Source organism: Anser cygnoides, chromosome 6 (genome assembly GCF_040182565.1).
Source record: "Anser cygnoides isolate HZ-2024a breed goose chromosome 6, Taihu_goose_T2T_genome, whole genome shotgun sequence".
NCBI classification, from domain to species: Eukaryota; Metazoa; Chordata; class Aves; order Anseriformes; family Anatidae; genus Anser; species Anser cygnoides.
The window spans coordinates 36371827-36389984 of NC_089878.1; the positions used below are offsets into that span (position 1 = coordinate 36371827).

Here is an 18158-nt window from a genome sequence, read left to right on the forward strand (position 1 = left end):
ATAGATTGGCTTTAGATTTAGATAGATTGGATTGTGGAACATCTTTGTGCTCAATTAAACTTAAAGACTAAGTAGACCTTTTTGCACTAGTAGTTGTTAAGGTACTTACCTTTTTATAATACTGATTCATACGAGTAAGAATCAAAAGCTGAGTTGTTCCTTCAACCAGAGGAAACCAGATAACTTTTTTGTTAGATTTCATTGGAAATCCTATTGCTAATTTTTGCATCTCACATCAGGCCCTGTATTTATCAACACCCAACAGTAAGATCTCACTGTTTTGGCAAATCGAACATCTGCAGTCCGAACACAGCAAATGCTGTGACTATGATGCTTTGAGATAGGTAGATGTGGTAGATGCCACAGGCATGTACCCGAACTCCTCGTCTGCTCTTTCTCCTTGCCTGTCGTGGTAGCTGGGAGAAGAACCCATGAGAGGTGGTGTGATTTAGAGACATGGCAGTGCTGGTCTGATGGAATGATTTGCCTTTTACGTGGAAGAAGGTGTTTGAATTTGATAGTTGAGTGGAAGACAAGAAAGAAATGTTAACTAGCAGTGGTTGGACTGGAGAATGAGAGTCAGGAGTCTGAAGCTTGGAGAACATTTGTGTGGAATGGCTTCTACCCTTTTTCAGGCATTATGGGCACAATGGGATTTCCCAGTGTCCCATTGCTGTTAGCAGCAATCAGCAGCAGTTCTCCCCGTGTGCGGAGCTGAGTGGCTGCTGAGCACCATGCTCCTCTGTAGGGAGCAGGCTACATGCCTCTGCAGGTACCGAGGGGTCTGGCAGCTAAAATGTAGCATTACAATACCTTTATTAGTCTTAAGGTTGTGATGACTTTTGGCAAATCAGCAGTAAGACCACAACTTGAATAGTAATGCTGTAGCAATTCTGGTTTTCAAGACATCTCTACGTACAGGGCTGTGAAAGTATCATAACCCACTCCACAACCTCAAAATAGGAATGATGTTCAAAAAATAGCATGCAAAAACCCACCAACTGTTATCTAATGGGAGAACAACCTTCTGTTCCTCTCTTAGGTATATCAGACATCTTTAGATAAGCAGATTTAGATACCCTAATTATTTCCCTGAATAATAATGAACATGAACAATATGATGCACAGAATTATTGCTTTTGTAGGTTCTTGTGTCCTGGTCACTTGCTCTATTCCTTTGGCACAGATACTGCTGCACTGGCAGCTTTTGGAGCCACATGGCTGCTCTTGTTTGGCTGCTACATTTGCGTTTTGCCCTGTGCCAAGGCTCACGGATCTCTCAGCACAGTGACCTGCCTGAGGTCTTACCCATGCTTATAAGGGCTGCTAGGATTCAAGCCCTTAAACTGTCACCCTCTTTGCCCTTTTTTCTCCACCTCTTCTGATCCATGCTATAATCTTGGCTTCTGCTTACTAAGGTTAACAGGGATCTAGAGTTCTTGCTGAACCATCAAAAAGTCTTGCAACACTCATCAAAACCTAGATGAGTTCAAAGAGTTATGGCAACCATAACTCTGAATTAATCTTTTTTTTTTTCCCCTTTCTTTCTCTCCCCCTTTTGATCTCACATCACCAATAAGGCTTCTGACCTCCAGCTGTATATTGTGCTGTATTTGACTTCCAATTTCACTTTTAAAACAGCTCAGATATTCACTGTTTTGAAAAATGACCCCAAATAATAAAATTTGGATCTAGATTTCAAATGACCTTAAGCTTTGTGACATTCAAAGACCATAATGCACTCGTGGCTAATCTGCTGTCCCAAGACCGTTGTGTTAAAACCCAAGGATTTCATCTGGAGATCAGAAGAGACTGTCTTTCTCTCTTCACCAAAATAAAATGAAGCCAAGAAAAAATAACTAGAAGCAAATTAATACTTGTTCAAACAGGGATTTCTATTTTTTTTTTTGTCCCTCAACTTTTTAATGTACTTTTCACCTTATACAAAAAATTGCACTTTAAGGTAATGCTAGTGGTTTTGTATTGATATCAGACAAAAATTTCTATGACAACAGATGCTTCCTTCAATTACAGGGAGTGAAACTGTTGTGCTTTTTGATTCACTTTTGGTTTTCAGTTTATGCATAAATGAGCTTGTTCCAGCTCAATTTGCATTGTAATTCAGTAAAGCTTTAAGTAACGTGGGAGGTCCAGTCTTGGCCTGAGTAAAACATGAGAGTTCAAACTGATTTTCAACTTGGGATCTGTTTTTGTCTTTGTTCAACTGCCTTACAAATGAACAAGTAACCATGAAAATGTAGCACTAACTTCTTTTACATTGCTTATCGCTTACGGCATCTCTCACTTAGGCAATAAATCCAAGGGAGTTCAATTCCAAGTTAACTGAGGGAAGTACTTAAGTGGGAAATTTAGGATCAGGGCCAAACTTGCTCTGCTTTGGAGGGGGCAGTTTTGGCTCTTTGCCCTGCTGGGCAGACACTTTCTTGTCTTTTCAAGGAATTCAGAAGGCACCTTTATGTAAATGTACGCCATATTGTCTCTCCTCTTTTTCTGTCTGACATCTCTACCTTGTTCTACCTTTCTTTAACTTTCTTAAATACAATCCCATCTCAATACCCATCAGGCAGACTTCAGCATTTGTTGATTATAACTAGTTCTGATCCTTTCTAGTCCCACTCCTTGGCCTCTGTGGAGGAGCTCCAATTTCAAAATAGCAAACAAAAATGTTACAGCCTCTCATAGGAAAACTAAATAAATTATCAGACACTAGGAGAGCAAATCAAATTATCGTAAACCTCCCAGGCGCTGGCATGACTTTGTAAAGACTTACGTTTCTTTTTTCTCCCCTCCCCTTGAAAAATGCCTAGCATCTTGACCCAAAGACAACAGCAGCTTGGTAGGTTTTCCACCTGCCTTGGGAACCAGCCTTAATGGAACTGATGTAAACACGTTTGTGCCTTCCCTTTGTTACAGTTTGATAGGGCATATCGCTGGGGGTGGAGAGAGCCTTCCACTACCTAAATATCCTGGGTGCAAGCTTGCTGGCAGTCAGCAAGCATCGCTAAAGCCCTAATCCCATTCCCCATGGTGTTAACGTCAGCATTTCCATGCTCTTCAGTAAGAACTGAAGCACCGAATTTCATATGCAGCAGTGTTACTCAATGCTGTAAAGGGTGTGAAGGCCACAGTTTAAAACTAGAAAGGATTTCCATGACATTATGCTTTCTGAAACTGGGAAGTTAGATAAAGTAAGCCTATGTTGAAGGTGATAATGCAGGTTAAAGAAAAAGCATGATTACACGCTATATTTCAGGTGAGGGTTGATTTTGATAAGGTAACCAGGAGCTGCAGGTTTCAAGATAAAACACAGGTGTTGCACGGAACATCATACAAAATGTACACAATTCTTCTACGTACTGAATGGGACTCACAAGTTGCTAAATTCTGTTTTAGGTAGCAGCTATTTCCCTTTGATGGCTTTAATGCATTTTGACCTTACAATAACTTAATATTTCCTGTGACCCTTTTTATAGCTTATCCCTTCTAGGCTGACTTTACCCAGTGAAGTGCTTCTTGCAACTCTTTTTATCAGCCTCCACAGAACTCCATAGCTAGCAGTTCAGCCCTGACGTCCTTACAGTAACCAGACCTCCCACTTTGTCAGCCAAAGGCAATATTTTTTTCTGCAAAATATATAATTCCAGAGATTACTAAAATTATAAGGAAAAAAAAAAAGCAGAAGTTAGATATTGGCTCTAGAGTCCAGTAGGTCCTCCTGGTGCAAGTAGCATCAGCAGTGGACACCTACAATTCCAGTGTCTTCCTTTGTCTGCACTTCTTGCAATAAATTTACAATAAGCTTTCCCTTAAAACATGCATGATATTAAGCAAAATATCCCTGCTATGCAAAAAGGGACTAGTGGTGAAGCTAAGCAGTGGGCATGCTTTGCTTCACAGCATATGCTACAAGCAATTGGGAGTAATCTCTTGTTCTAACAATCACAGTATTAGCCAGCAGTAGCTGATGATGAGTTTACAGTGAATAAAAGAAGGCAGATGTTTCCTTCAGACTCCCATTGCCTCTGTGGATTAGCAGACAAAAAACTTTTCTGGTTAAACCTTAGCCACCTTTTGATGCATGCACCCCATTGCACCTTTCTTAGCTAGAAGTGGATGATAATAAGGAGTGAAAGCCTTGTAATTTTGTTGAAACTGGAGAATCTTCATCACCACCCTTATAAAGGCAAAGCAGAGGGAATATTAAATCAGGCTTCTAAAATCTTGGCAGAAAGGGATTTTCTGCAATGTTTCAGTAATACGCTGTGTTGCAGCTGAACATCCATGGCCTTCCCTGACAATGAGAGTGCACGGACGATTTCTTTCTGAATCAAGAATTACCTGTCATCATGTATCCCGAGCCATGCTGCTCATGAGGAGACAGTGTGTCACACTGCAGTGCTGATTAGAAGATGTAGTTTTCAAGACAACTTTTCTCTTTCTCTCTTTTTTATTTTTTATATTTTTTTATTCTTTATTTTTCCTTTCCCCTTGCTTGTAGAAGCTGATAAAATTGACCTGCTTCTGGGTGCATTCTGCCTTTGGATGGAAGAGAGAAAATAGCCTCAAGCGGTAACATCTGTGTGGGCCAGCTAAGGTAATGCATCAGGCTACAGCTTCACTGACAAAGAACACAGAAACGTAGCCAAAAGAACACCTACTGGTAGATATATACTTCAATGTACCCTTTGTCACCATCCCTATGCTGTCATTTGTACGTGATTCATAGGCACTGCTTTTATTTCTGGCTGGGCTTGGTTTTGGACTGACTACTCTGTGGCTCCAGTGCATATTTGTACTTGCTCTCTCAATTGCTCTTTTGAGGAGTGGGAAGCTTGATCAGTCACAGTTTTGGCTTTTGTGTGTGGACATGTTGTTTTAATGTTCGTTTTCTGCTTTCTGCTTGGTGGTTATCTTGATGTGGTGTGACATTCTCAAAAACAAAGAGCTGTAGCTGGGGAGATACAACACAGGAAGGATACAGAGCAAGGGACAGATTTAAAAATAACACCGACTGGTCTTGTCAGGAAAACACAGATGACAGAAGTCAAGCTGAGAACAAAAATGAAACCAGTAGATGTGAAAGCAGTTGGTTTCTGCGTTAAAACTGGCACTTCTAGTCCTTTTCTAAAGTTTATAGGTAATATACGTCACCTATTGATAAAACACCAGAGGGGGGACAAGCTCAGTGCCAGGAATGCGACAAGCTTGTGAATGCAGCCTTGTAGTGGAGGGATGTTGATGAACTTTTTCATAGGAGGAGAACTGGAGGGCCAGGTCAGCAGTTTCACGAAATAACACAGTTCAACTGATCGGCTGGAAGAAAGGTTCCGCTGCTCTCTGGATGCATCATGCAGCTCAGCAGCACCGCTCAAATGAAACATTACCCTGAGTGCAGTAAGGAAAAGATTGGCTGGATGCTTCCAGGCTCTGAATAAAGATTTGATCTTGCTGAATGATCTTTAGTCCTTTGAAGAAATGAATCACAAAACCAGTGTGTTCTGGCCAAAGAGGGGATTTCTAACCCAGGGCACCATTACATGGATTCTACTGCCCTGACAGTAGCCAGAAACTAGTCAAGGTAAAAAATGTCATTCTGCACTTTAGAGGGTATAACTGATGCGCAACAGATCATTAGTGAGATGGATGTAACAATATATCTGCTGCTGTGAAGGTCCCGAATGCACACAGCTCTGAAAAACATGTTATGGACTTGGGACACTAGCAATTTCTAGTCCCTTTTTGTCCATTCCAAGGGCAGTCAGGATCTAGTTTTGCATGTGTTAAGTTTTAGGGAGAGAGCTTGCTTTTCTCTGAAATTCCCCATTTATGTTGATTTGGATTTGTAAATCATGAGCTTTCTGTCCAAGCTCTGCCAAAGTGACTTCAGATGTGTGATTAAATGAGTATCAGTAATTACAGCCTTAGATTAAATTTTAAGAAGAAGTAACTTTTGTCATGTAATAAAAGTTTGCAATTTTTGTGCAAGATGCTTCTAAAATTTGGATCCTTAGCCTTATAAAGCCACCAATCATTCTGAGGTTTGTTCATCCCCATTTCTTGCTTCACGTATCTCTGACAGAGAAGGAAAGCACTTCTTCAATAAATTACCTTTCTGAATAGTAAAAAAAATCTTGTAGAAACCTCAGAGGGATGCAGTGCAGGAGAACAAATTACTACAAGACACAGAGGGAGCTGTAAATGTAATTGTGATGGGTGTCGCGACAGTTTGCATTTATAATATATTCACATTACCGCACAGCTCTAGCAATATGAGTTAGTTTGCATGACCTAGCACACATTTCAGAAGAAAAAATTGGTCTGAAAAATTATAGGCTGTATAGACAGCAGTATGACGCCAGTGCTTTGCCTAATTGCGTCTGGTCTTTGTTCTGATGTGTACGCTGATATACCTATGGGGTCCTTTAGAGTTATTAAAGCAGGAAATAAATCTATTTCAGGTATTAGATCAGAAAAGAAAATGGGAAAAATAATAGATACTGGTTGGCCAAACTACTGAGATGCTAGACTAAACTCCGAGTGTCGATATGCAATGTACTGGGATCCTGTCTGCACTGTTATGTTGCTCCCATCAGATGACACAATTTTCTACCAGTACAAGAGGATCCTGGTCTCTCTGTCTATATTTCCAAATGATTCCCTGACAGTGTGTGGTGGGCAAGACTCTTAAAGCTCAGGACACTGTGGAAACTAATAAAAATTGCCACTCCAATTCAGAGAGGGGACTGTCCACTCTCTTTGGATTGAAATATTTCTCCCTCTGGGTGCCCTAATCTTCACTTTTCCTATTGTCTCTTACCAGGAGAAACTCTTTCTAGAAGTACAACTGTAAGATGGTCGAATAGTTGCAAAATACTTCAGCATCTTTCAGATTGAAAGCCACCATAAACAAAATAAGCACCTGCAGGTGTGCATAAAATATATTTGGGGAATATACTGTTAGGAAATATCAGGTTTGAGAACATTAGCAAAAACTTCTTTTTCATTTACCAATTGGTTTTAGTCAGATTGCAATACTATTAATTTGAAAGAGAGTCTAGCTATACTTTATCCTCATCTTTGTGACTGTTAGTATATAATTAACGTGGGGAATTGTGAAGTATACTCTCAGCACAACTTATATTCCCATCTTGTTAGGGTCTTGGGTTTGGCAACATTTTCTCTTCATTGAAGAATGCTCTGTGCTTTATTAGGTCAGTGAACCATTACAGTGTGTGTATAAATTGTTCTGTAGAGCCGCTTCGTTGTCATGCCTGGATAAGAAGTGAAAGAGGATTCTCATATACATTGTTTTCCTCTGTTGATTGTTTTTGCTGCTTCTGTGCTTGCATTATGACCTGCCATTTAGGCGTGTTTTCATTGCTCTGAGTGGGCTAAGCCACTGCCTGTGCTTGATGCAATTTGGTGTATTTCCATCCGTACAAAGAAAAAGGGAGATTCGGGCAGGGGAATCCGAGAGCACTGCAGTGAAATGGGTGCCACGGTTTCAAGCCAAGAAGAGGAACAGCAGCAGGTCACTGTGCCCTGGCTGGTAGCAAAGACCTCTTCTACAGAAGGCACCTGCCTTGGGTGGGAGCCCTGGCAGGAACTGCAGAAAAGGATTGCTGTCTGCTTTGGCCCTGCACTAATCTGTTATTCATCATGTTATTATCTGTTTTAGGAAGTAGGCTGAGGCTTACTTGGGAATCGATGTTGGAGAGGATTGTGTCGCCAAGGTCTTTTTGTGGATAAGCAGACAATGTAATCTCCAGCATTTGCCACTCCCTGCACTTTTCCAGCAGTAGACTTTACACCCCTTTTTAAAGAGAAGACTTAAAAATATGTATTTTAATTAAAAATAGACACCTCCCCCTACCCCCCCGAGTATTGTTACTTAAATCAATTAGAGGAAAAGAAAAATTCACTTTTGCCCACTGCAAAGAGCAATGCAGCAATTCAGGAATCCCTGCTATTTTAGTTTAAGTATGCATTTACATACAGCAGCAGATCAGACACATTTCTTTAGTGCATTTAAGATACAAGTGAAGAAATATTGGCCCAAACCCCAGATTCTCTACTCCAGCAAAAATCATTCTGTAGTCTGTGAATGTTTTTCTTATGGAAGGAATAAAAATTTAATAAGGTTTCTTTGCTTCTTATTTAGGATATATATTCAGCTCTTACCCAGATACGTTCTTGTTCTCTTTCTGATAAATAAATTTAGAGACAACTGCATGTGCTCAAAGCCCCTATTAAAATAAATGCACCATCTGTATACATACGAACAAAATGTAACTTTGACGAAAGACCAGCTGATGGCTGTGTCACGCATCCTTACTCAGAGTGAGCTGAGAGGCACAGGGCTCTGAGTGCAGACCCCAGACTGCCCCCTGAGCTGCTGTCTCCCATCTGGCTCTCTCCCTGTCTCCGGGAGGTCAGAGCTGTCCCTGTTCCCCCAGGCAAGATGCACAGATCAGTTCGTGTTCAGCTGAATGGGAAAGACAGTGGTAGCCCTGAATATTTTTTTCTTCATCTTCCGTTGTATATCTTGCCCAAGGAAGGAGGATGGCACCCAATACCCTTGTATTCTGTTACGTGGGCTTCAGCATCAAGTAGAAACCGAGACTAGAGTTTCCTTTTCCCACGTCCCCAGACTACACGTCAACCAGTCAACAAGCAATGATGCCGATCTTCCTACTCTGTCAGCAGAGCTAATGCTTTTAGCAGCAAGTTATGAGCCTCTCTGCTTGAGCAGCTGTTTACTTATTTCCAAACACCCGCTTTCTGAGGATGCCAGCCATCCAGCAATCTCGGTCAATTAGCTGTTGCTTCCGAGCATGTCCCTGACATACGAAAAGCAGGTCTAATGCTAAAAGATGACTCCATCCATTTGGATTAGGTACACGGATTGTTCCCTCCTCAGTTCTGTGGGAGGGGACGCTGGAGCTCTTGTTTGCAAACTAGCTGGTTTCAGACGGCTTGAGTCAATCTGCATACTCAGTGAAGATATCCCAGAGAATATATTACCAGTTGTCAAGATGATAACTCAGTGGAAGTGTAATTCGTTGAGCAGTAAAACTTCCTGTGCGTGCAGCTCGCAAGGCAGTAATCTACAGAAACACAGCGTGGAGGGCTGGAATGCAGGAAATCAGTGACTTTCACAATATGACTTTGCTTAGCAAGAAGTTGTCATTGAAACCCAGTGTTCACATTTCCAATTTAGTTTGCCTCTAGCTCTCATGCAAGCAAAATCCTCACGGTACTGGGAAGGAAAGAGAGAAGGGGAGGGAAGGGAAGGAAGCAGAGCTGGAAGAATGAGTGTGAGTTATATTGCACGCTGTGTATTGCCCATAAATCCTGCCTGCAGCATTTACAGAAATGGAGAAATAATTATCTACTAACTTCGAGGTGTAATCTGCAAAGTCCCGGTGTCAGCGTGGTGCTTTTTATGACACTAAGCCTGCAGGATTGGGCCCGACGCTGTAAAACATCTGTGTGCAGAAATGCATCCTCTGTTTTAAACCACACGTAAAATCCACCCGGCTGGCTGCAGGGCGAGGGGCAGGGGGCCTGGGGGTCCTCAGGGCAGGCTGCAGTTCGCTTGGTATGCTGCAGGAGGGAGGAGAAGGATGTTCAGCCTTGTTCTCCTGTGACCTTTGCTTGCTCGTGAGCTCCAGAGGGAGCTGTGGTTTGCCTTTTTGCTCAGAGATGATCTTGCTAGAAGTAGAGAGCAGCAGAGGAGGGATAAACGTGTGGTCCCGTGAATCCCTCTTTTCCTCCCTTTCTCTTCACTCCAGTCCTTTGTAAGAAAAGTGAGCTCAGCTTCTGTTAGCTTTCTTCAGCTTTTATTAGCTTTCCTTTTTTAAAAGTTGTTTATAAAGCACTCTGATGAAAATGTGTGTAAATACATCAAATTTAATCTATTTTCTTTGCTTTTAATGTTTGTGAGGATGTAATAGAAATCGGTGTGAATACTGAAGTCTCATGAAAAGGAGCAAAATTCCAGGACTGCTACAGATGTGCTTTTTCTTCAAAATGGAATTCAAAACCACACACAAATAGCTTTTCTTTATTATTAAAGCAGAGATGTGCTTGTTTGATGCAAAGTTGATCCGGACAAATATTTCATTTTGAGGTACTGTCAGCATTTGCCTCTTTACGCTCAACAAGACTGATTACACTGAAAACAATGCGTAGCAAACGAGGATGCAAGGTTGAACAATCGGTGATGCATAGCCACACATTTCATTGTCAGCTCTGACACCCTCTTGCTCTGGGTGTGGGTGGCTGGTTTGCATAATCACCAGGCGGTTATTTATCAGTAAACACACCAGGCAAAGCCTTCTATTTCTGCTGGCAGCCAGTCAGACCTGGTTGATTTACACCGTTTTTGAGGCAACGTGTGTTTACATGCAGAACGAACACGAACTTTCGGGCTGAAAGCCTTCCTCCTCACGCCGAGGAGGTAAAGGAGACTAAGGCTGAATGGCGAAGGCATGGTGCTCCCTCTCTGCCCTGCCAGTTCACAGACCGAGAGCATTAGAAATGCCAGACCATACAGGGATGGACATGAAAATCCCAAGGCATGTTGCTCTACATTTGAAGAAAACCGGTAGCGAATTTGGGCTTGGTTTAGGGATAACCCATCTCTGGTTGGCTGCCATGGCATTTAGTTTTACTTATCTCCTTCGGTTGAGAATGTGAAGCTGCCAAAACGAAACAGAAGCTTTTGTTTCTCTGTCCAGAGATTTTAGGAAGGGAAGAGAAATGTTTAAAAGCAGTGGAAACAGTGCCAATATATCTGAGGGGTAAGTGCTCAAAAAACTGATTGGACTTATTCTTATATTGCCATTATGCGTCATCACTGCTTGATAACTGTGAAAATATATAAATACGTGTACAGCTAGTGATACTGCTAATGATCTACATGCCATGTCAGCTCTTTTTGGAACATAAAATGAGTATTGTGGTACTTTTTCCCATTGTATTAAAGAAAACAGAGTTGTGTTGCAGAGTAAATTCATTCTAGAAATTTATTTTCTGCTTTTTTAATTTGTCTGGGTAAATAAGTTCATCATACACGGCTATGCCTATAATTTCTTAAATGTACCCCAAGCACACCAACTGACCAGTCATGTCAATGCTTAAATTGCATCTAAAACCAACACAGAAAAAAGGCATGAAATGCCTCTGGCATCCAAATTTTGAAATGTGACCGAGGGCCACCTCTAACTGGTGTGACCATTCGTTTTCTCTGGTTTGTCTGTGGGGAGGGTTTCCAGAGGTGAGCTGAGACTCACTCCTGCCATGTGGCCTCCAGTCCTTCACTGGAATGTGTGAGGATCCTCTGGCAGAGGAGAAACCAGTTCCTGTGCCAGCAGTGCTAAGACCTAGAGCTCTAACAACAACTACTTGCTACGAAGAGCTTGCAAACAACCTATTTGTTTCTACTGAGCACGAAACCAGTCTCATGCGCAGCTGACTGTAAACAGGAAAAACCCTAAAACATTACACAGCAGTTTTCACCTACTAAGCCAGTGGGCAGTAAGAGGAAGCAAATATTAGCCTTTGCCTCCTACTTAATCACGTTTCTCTTCATTCATCACAGACGGAGGTCCTTTTTTTTTAAAAAAAAAAAGTTTTTATAGCATTAAGCTAAATAAAGCAGACTATATCCCGGTAGTGGGAGTGGAACGGAGGCTCAGATTAAGCAGAGAAAACATATTTTCATCCTCTTCGGAAACCCGGTTGCAAAAGGTTATACCAAGATGGGCAAGAAAACCTCATAAACTGTGGAAGGGTGGAGAAGCATGCTGTGGGTTGGTAGCAGCTGGAGCATAAATGAGAGCTTTGCTAGACTCCAGTCATGGTCAACTCTTTTTCTTTGATCTGTCTTGAGATGTGGTAGTATGTTTAAAGCTGGAAACAGCACTTTTCTAATGTTCTCTAACCTCAAAAACAAGATGCCAAACATGAGGTGTCTTTTTTTTTTTCTTTTTTTTTTCTTTTTTTCCCTCCTTTCTTCCCTCCAGCTTGTTCCTGCCAGAACAGACTATTCAATCGTGTGCTTTGCAGCCAGGCAGAACTGTGCATCGTGATTCCCTCCACTGAAGGAGAGGAGAGCTGCAGTATGGGGATTGAGAGGGCTTTTGTTGCTGGAAGGAATTTTTTTACTAGCTTTTTTCTCTGTGTGCGAGAGACATAAAGTGCTCTGGAAATGTACAGATTCTTCCTGCCAAGAACGGTTGTTTTCACAGCTCCCCTTTTGCCAATTTCAAACCAGTTAAGAAATAATAATAAAAATAAGTTTCCACATACATATCCTAAACTTCCTGGGTGACAAATATTGTTGAGCAATAGAATCTGTAAAAGTGCCAAAAAAAGCTATTTCCCCATAAGAATAGAAGAATCGAATATGAATACTGATGCTAAGGTGAAGAGGGAGTTTTCAGTGACAAGAACAAAGGCAAGGCTGAGGCATTATTAGCCAACTGTCTTAATTAAGCTAGAAGTATGATGTTCCGATATTTCTAAGGATCTTGATCAGCTCCTCTGCCTTTGGCTTTATTTTTTTTCTCCCCAAAATATTTAATGGAAAATAATTAATTCATCTCCAAATACAATGAAGGTTACTCAATCTGAATGCATGTAATATTTAAGGAGGACTTGAGCAAAACATTCCACTCCCCACGTTGACCTGACATAATGCTATTCTAATTAACAGGTTGGTTCCAGACCCAACATAGTCCTCTGTGTGCTGTGATAGAAATATAGAAAAACAGGGCATAAATCAATGCGAAATATTCCATTGAACTTGCACAAAAGGGATAAAAACTGTTAATGAGTCAGAGAACATTGGAAAGCAAAGGGAAGTTTGTAACTTACTTTTCTGACACCTTCTTCCAGTGTAGCCCTCGGTACAGGAGCACACGTTGGTTCGAACACAGTGCCCACCGTTCTTACAAGGAGGAATGCAAACAGCTAGAGGAAGGAAAGGAAAAGTTTAGTGCACTGAAACCATGCCAGGTATCAATGTTACCTACATATAGCCTCTATTTAGGTGTCTGTGCTGGGAGAACCACCTGCAGAGGCTTTTTGTTCAGTCAGGGTAGATAAGGTGTCTCTCCAAAGGGTGATTCGGGTAGATATTGTGCTGAAAAACTTGATTCTCCCTTGTTTCTGGAAGGACTGTGGGATGCGAGTCCTTGCACCTAAGGGTCTTTTTTAGATACCTGCAGTTAAGCGGTGGGAATATTGCAGAGAATCTCTTGCTTTTAACTCTAGCTAAAGGGCTTTTCCAAGGGCTGCTGCCCTTGAAATATAGAACAGTGTTTTATATTTGATAACTTTGTTTTGGTACTGTTTCTTCCCCCTTTCTCAATGAAGCTGGAGGAAGGATTTTGCTATTCTTCAGCAACCATCCACTCTCTCCCCTTACCACTTCCATATTCCACAAATGTGGAGATTTATTTTCAAGCTTTAGTTTTGTTTAAACCAGAACACTTCAGGATAAAAATTCCAAATCACCTAGATGTTGAAAATCACCTTTAGTGTGGAATGTCAAGAGAAAGATCATCAAGTCACAGAGTCTGTATAATTTTCACTCTCTCCTTCCCCCCTCAGCATCACAAAGAGCTTCCAGCAAGCTCTACTTGCAATTAGATTTTTGTTCATGAATCATTCACTTGCAAAAATATTTCCAGGGAAACAAGAGAGAGAGAAAGAGAAATAAACTTCTAATATTGAAATAGTTCAGTTTTGGTAATAACAGTGTATTTATATTCCCAGATTCAGGAGAGGTTTTCAAAGCCATGCTCAACACAAGTGTCTGTCAGCTATTTGAGCTCTAAACATGAGTTCCTCTCTCATGTCTGTTCTGCTTGGGCTAATAGGTAGTTAAAGGTTTCATTAGTTTGATTTTTGCAGCACAAATGAGTTGAGCCAGAAGCCCAAGGCACTATTAGCCTCAGTTTAGAGCTCTCTCCTTTAGGAGATGGATTCAAAATCAGGTCCCGCTCGAAGTTAGGTGGAGCGATATTTGATCAGATATTTGAGCAGGGACCTAGAGAAGTCCTGTATAAGTCTCCCACCCACTACATGCTAGGATGGTCAAGCGGGTGTTATGGTGAGGCGTATGTGAAGATAAAGGATCATCTGGCTCTGAAATGCAGTGTAGTGCACACTATAGGCTCTGCAAAATGAACAAAGTTGACCCATGCTTTAAAGTTTAATTGAATGGATGCTAATTAGTGATATCACTGACTTCAAACAGTTTTAAGTTAATTGTTTAGTTGTCACTAATGTCATCATAAACAAGTGCTTATTCCATCACAATACCATTAAGAACAATTTAATGCGGATTTACGACAGATCATAATATCCAAAGAGCGCACAGGGAGTTATGACAAGGAAAATCTCTGGATATACTGCATGTGGGGGTAGGTAATGATATATTTGTATTTTCAGCCTGGATCTTTTATCAACATGATAAATAGGACTTCCTTACCTCTCTGGCACTGCGGCCCGTAGAATCCATAAGGACATGCACACGTGTTTGGCCGTACACAGATTCCTCCATTTAAGCACAGAGGATTGCACACAGCTGTGTGTGAAGGTAAGATAAATGTATTAATCTGTTATCAGTCTGATTTTTTTTACAGTACATACTCTTTTGCTACTGCACATGTCATTAGAATAAATATTTCTAGTAATATTGTGATAAATTTCACACAATCCTTACTGGTCAGTTGGGCAGTGGCATTTATATATTGTCAGTGGGAGCAGTGGGAGCATTTCAGTGGTGTTTTAGCATAGCTCGGAGGATGAAATAAAATATAATGTAATAGTTTATCTCTGATATCTTTCTTTGATTTGCACAGCTCATTTGCTTTCACTTTAGTAACCTGACCAAACCTGATCCCAGGGCAGCAAAATGCAGTCACGTTGCATACAGCCTGGATAACCTGGATGGTATATTAACCATTTGCTGCTTTGTCTGAGTGCAGCAGGGCATAGTGGCATTTTGGTGAAGTTGAATAGGTATGCACCACAAAACCTCTGTTTGTTCTGCCTCATTTAAATGCCAGCTACCATGACATATTAGCTTATGCATCATCAACAAAATCACTGGCTTTGCCTGTTTATTTATCTGTTATTACTGTAGATGATATAACAGGCATTAGGAATTAAAATCTGTCTTGCATATTTCTATGTGGCAAGTACCTGACTGTTGAAAAAAAAAGTATTAAAAGTATTTGAATTGTGATCTACTTTAATTGGGAAATCACTGTGTGAAGAATAAGGATGCTCACAGTTTTCATTAGAGTGACACTTTAAAGCAGTCTTTTTCCTTCCATCCCTTTCGTTTTTCATTGTCTTACAGAATAGCCCATTAAATAAATTAAATAAATGTAAGCTTAAATAAATTAAGGGTCACTAGAATATTTCAGAAGAACTAAAGGAGAAATAAAATGTCAATTTGGAAAGAGAAAAAAGCAAAATTGCAGTCTAGTTGAGAGGCTTTTCTGACTAAGCAGCAATCACTTATGAACTCAAAATGGACTTCATTCATTGCTAATGGTAGATTTGGATTAGTTCCCTCATTGTCCCAGCTAGTTCACAGATGTCCGCGCTCTGTCAGTGTTTATATTTCCATCGATAAAGTACCCTAAGTTTCGTTTCTTTTTTTTCTTTTCCTTTTTCTTTTTTTTTTTTCTTTGATATCAGCATATATCCAGCTATTCCTCTAACATCACTTTAGGAAGGAAACCCCAACAGTCTCCACAAAATACTCTGTTTAGCACACACAAAACAGTGCTGGAGAACTGAGGCTGATATTCTTTCACCCAAGGTATTGTCAGACAAACAAATCCTGCATCTGCTGTTCTGGGTTGGAAACTACTGCCTCTGTTGCTGCTGCTTGTCCTCTTAGAATAATCCCGTTTAAATCTCCCACCAAAATAAAATTGTAAAACTCTGGGAGAGTAATCTCTGGCTGGAAAAGGAGATAGGGGGAACCAGAATAGCGAGCAGCAGTCCCAGTCATTTACGCTGGACCTTAGCTAGGTTAATTTATGTGTCCTCAATAGGTCTGTCATTTACAGCAGTCTCAGGGAGGAGGTTAAAATGACATCCCTCACCTTCCAGGAGAGGTAATGTAGGCTGAAGGTGTCTGAGTCATTTAATATTTGCCATGGCAGAGGCAGACTGCCTCTGTAGCCTTGAGGTCTGGAACTGATTAAGGTACTCCTCATGCTTGCTCCTTTTCATATTTCACTGTTTTGCATGTCTTGTCCCAGGTGAGTGCTATAGTTGTGCCTTGGGAAGAAAGAGTATGCACTCCATCTTTTGCACTTCGGCCCTGAGAGGAAAGTCTGAGCTATAGCTATTCAAATAGGGTTCAAAACCATGAGTCCTGACTAGAAATAGGTACCTAATTCCAGTCCCCACTTCACTCTCACTGACTGATGGAGGTGGTTTTTCCCTGAGCACAGCTTTCGTAGGTACTCTGCGATTATTAAATGCAGCCAGGAGTAGCTAAATATCCTATAGTTAACAGCAGGGGGAGAAAAGTTCTTCTGAACCTACTTTTGTTCTGTCTTACACAGTTAAGAGCCATCTTCTGGAATGGCAAGACTGTGTCCAAAAATGGACCAAAAAACCTCAGTAGTTAATAGGTAAGCTTTTGATAACTTACCTTTTTTGGTTTATTTTTCTGCCTTAGACTATATATTAGAACTGCACGTGTAGTTGCTAACTGAGCAGCAGAAGCCACATTTAATTGCTTGCATTCCCTTGCTAGTTTAACCAGCCCTCCTTCTATTCCTGTCCCACATAATGTTTATTTTTAAGTTCTGATTTGACTGTAAAAATCACCAAAAGCCAAACCATTTTTCTTTCTCTCCCACCTTGAGAGAAATGTACAGGGTTAAAAGGAACAAAGCATGGAAATTGCACATTGTCCTCATCTCCACCACTGAGGCACTAGGGCTGCAGGGCAGGGCTCCTTTGAGCTCTCCGTGGACAAGGCCAACACAGAGTGAGTTTATGTCTGTGGCCGTGGTGATTTTTTGAGCATTTCCACTGAGATTCCAAATCAACATAGCTCCAAAATCTCCAGTGAGAACCGTTCTCATTGGCAGAAGCTATCAAGCACCTTCTAAGGTTGTAACTGCTGATGTGGTGAATAACTTTATTTTCATTTCTGTGCACGCTAAGAATAAATCCCAGAATTGTGTGAGCTTATAAAAGCTGCAAAAGGATTCTGCTTGTGGGTTTCCTGTAAGTGACCCTGAGATTCACATAAACAGCTAAACTTATGAATACTTATACAATCTCAAAGCCTTCTGAGGTTTTGCCCTTTACTGGGTCTCCTGCTCTTCTTACATTTTAATTTTTCAAGCAATTCCCGCTCTGACTGCTGAATTGCGCAAACCACATGGATTTCAGGCAGCAAAAGAAATGGGGGACCAGTTATTTCTAACCACTTACCGATTTCGCAAGACGGGTTGCTCCATCCACTTTTGCATTTGCACTCATCTGGCGACACACAGACCCCACCATTATGGCAGTGTCTGTTACACACCACTAGGAAAAGCACAAAGGATCTAAATCTATTATCAGTAATACCAATTTTGATTCTTAGAGATGCTCTAATACGGCAAATAACTAATGGTTTTAGTCCAAGAGTTAAACTGAGGAATGAATCTGTCTCTTCCCATGGTTTTCTTTCTCTTTTCTGCCCACTATTTCCATCAGAAATCTTGTATCTAAAATTCTTTGGTCTTTAAGTATTCAAGCTACCCTGTTTCACAGATAAAATTATATTCCTGTCAAGGGCAGCCTGATACTTAAATCAGCAGCAAGGACTGTAATAATGCAAGTGCATATATTTCGCCATTCAGCTAATATAGAAGGGTTTGAAGGCTGATTTTTTTCCCAGATGTTCTATATATTGAGACTCTTTTGCAGCTTGTTTTGCACAGTGACACGACTCCTCATAGGCATGGCCTTTTTGTGTTCTCAAAATTAGTGTTACTGCATTCACTCACACTACCTTGAATTTCATAAACGTTACTATAAATAACATGGAGGTTTTTGCTTTGTTTTTATTTTTTTTTTTATTTTTTTTTCCAGAAGCA

General features: G+C 40.8%; 1 protein-coding gene across 5 annotated transcripts in view; it reads right to left on the bottom strand.

Annotated features, from left to right (window-relative positions):
• LOC106041006 (von Willebrand factor D and EGF domain-containing protein-like) overlaps positions 1-18158 on the bottom strand; it is a 177936-nt gene that overhangs the window by 16345 nt on the left and 143433 nt on the right. For all 5 annotated transcript variants that reach the window (XM_066999142.1, XM_066999140.1, XM_066999141.1 and 2 more), the window contains 3 exons: positions 17509-17604; positions 14525-14620; positions 12904-12999 (listed from right to left, as the gene is read on the bottom strand). In XM_066999142.1, the coding sequence (XP_066855243.1) occupies positions 12904-12999; positions 14525-14620; positions 17509-17604 (288 nt within the window). The remainder of the gene's footprint in view (positions 1-12903; positions 13000-14524; positions 14621-17508; positions 17605-18158) is intronic.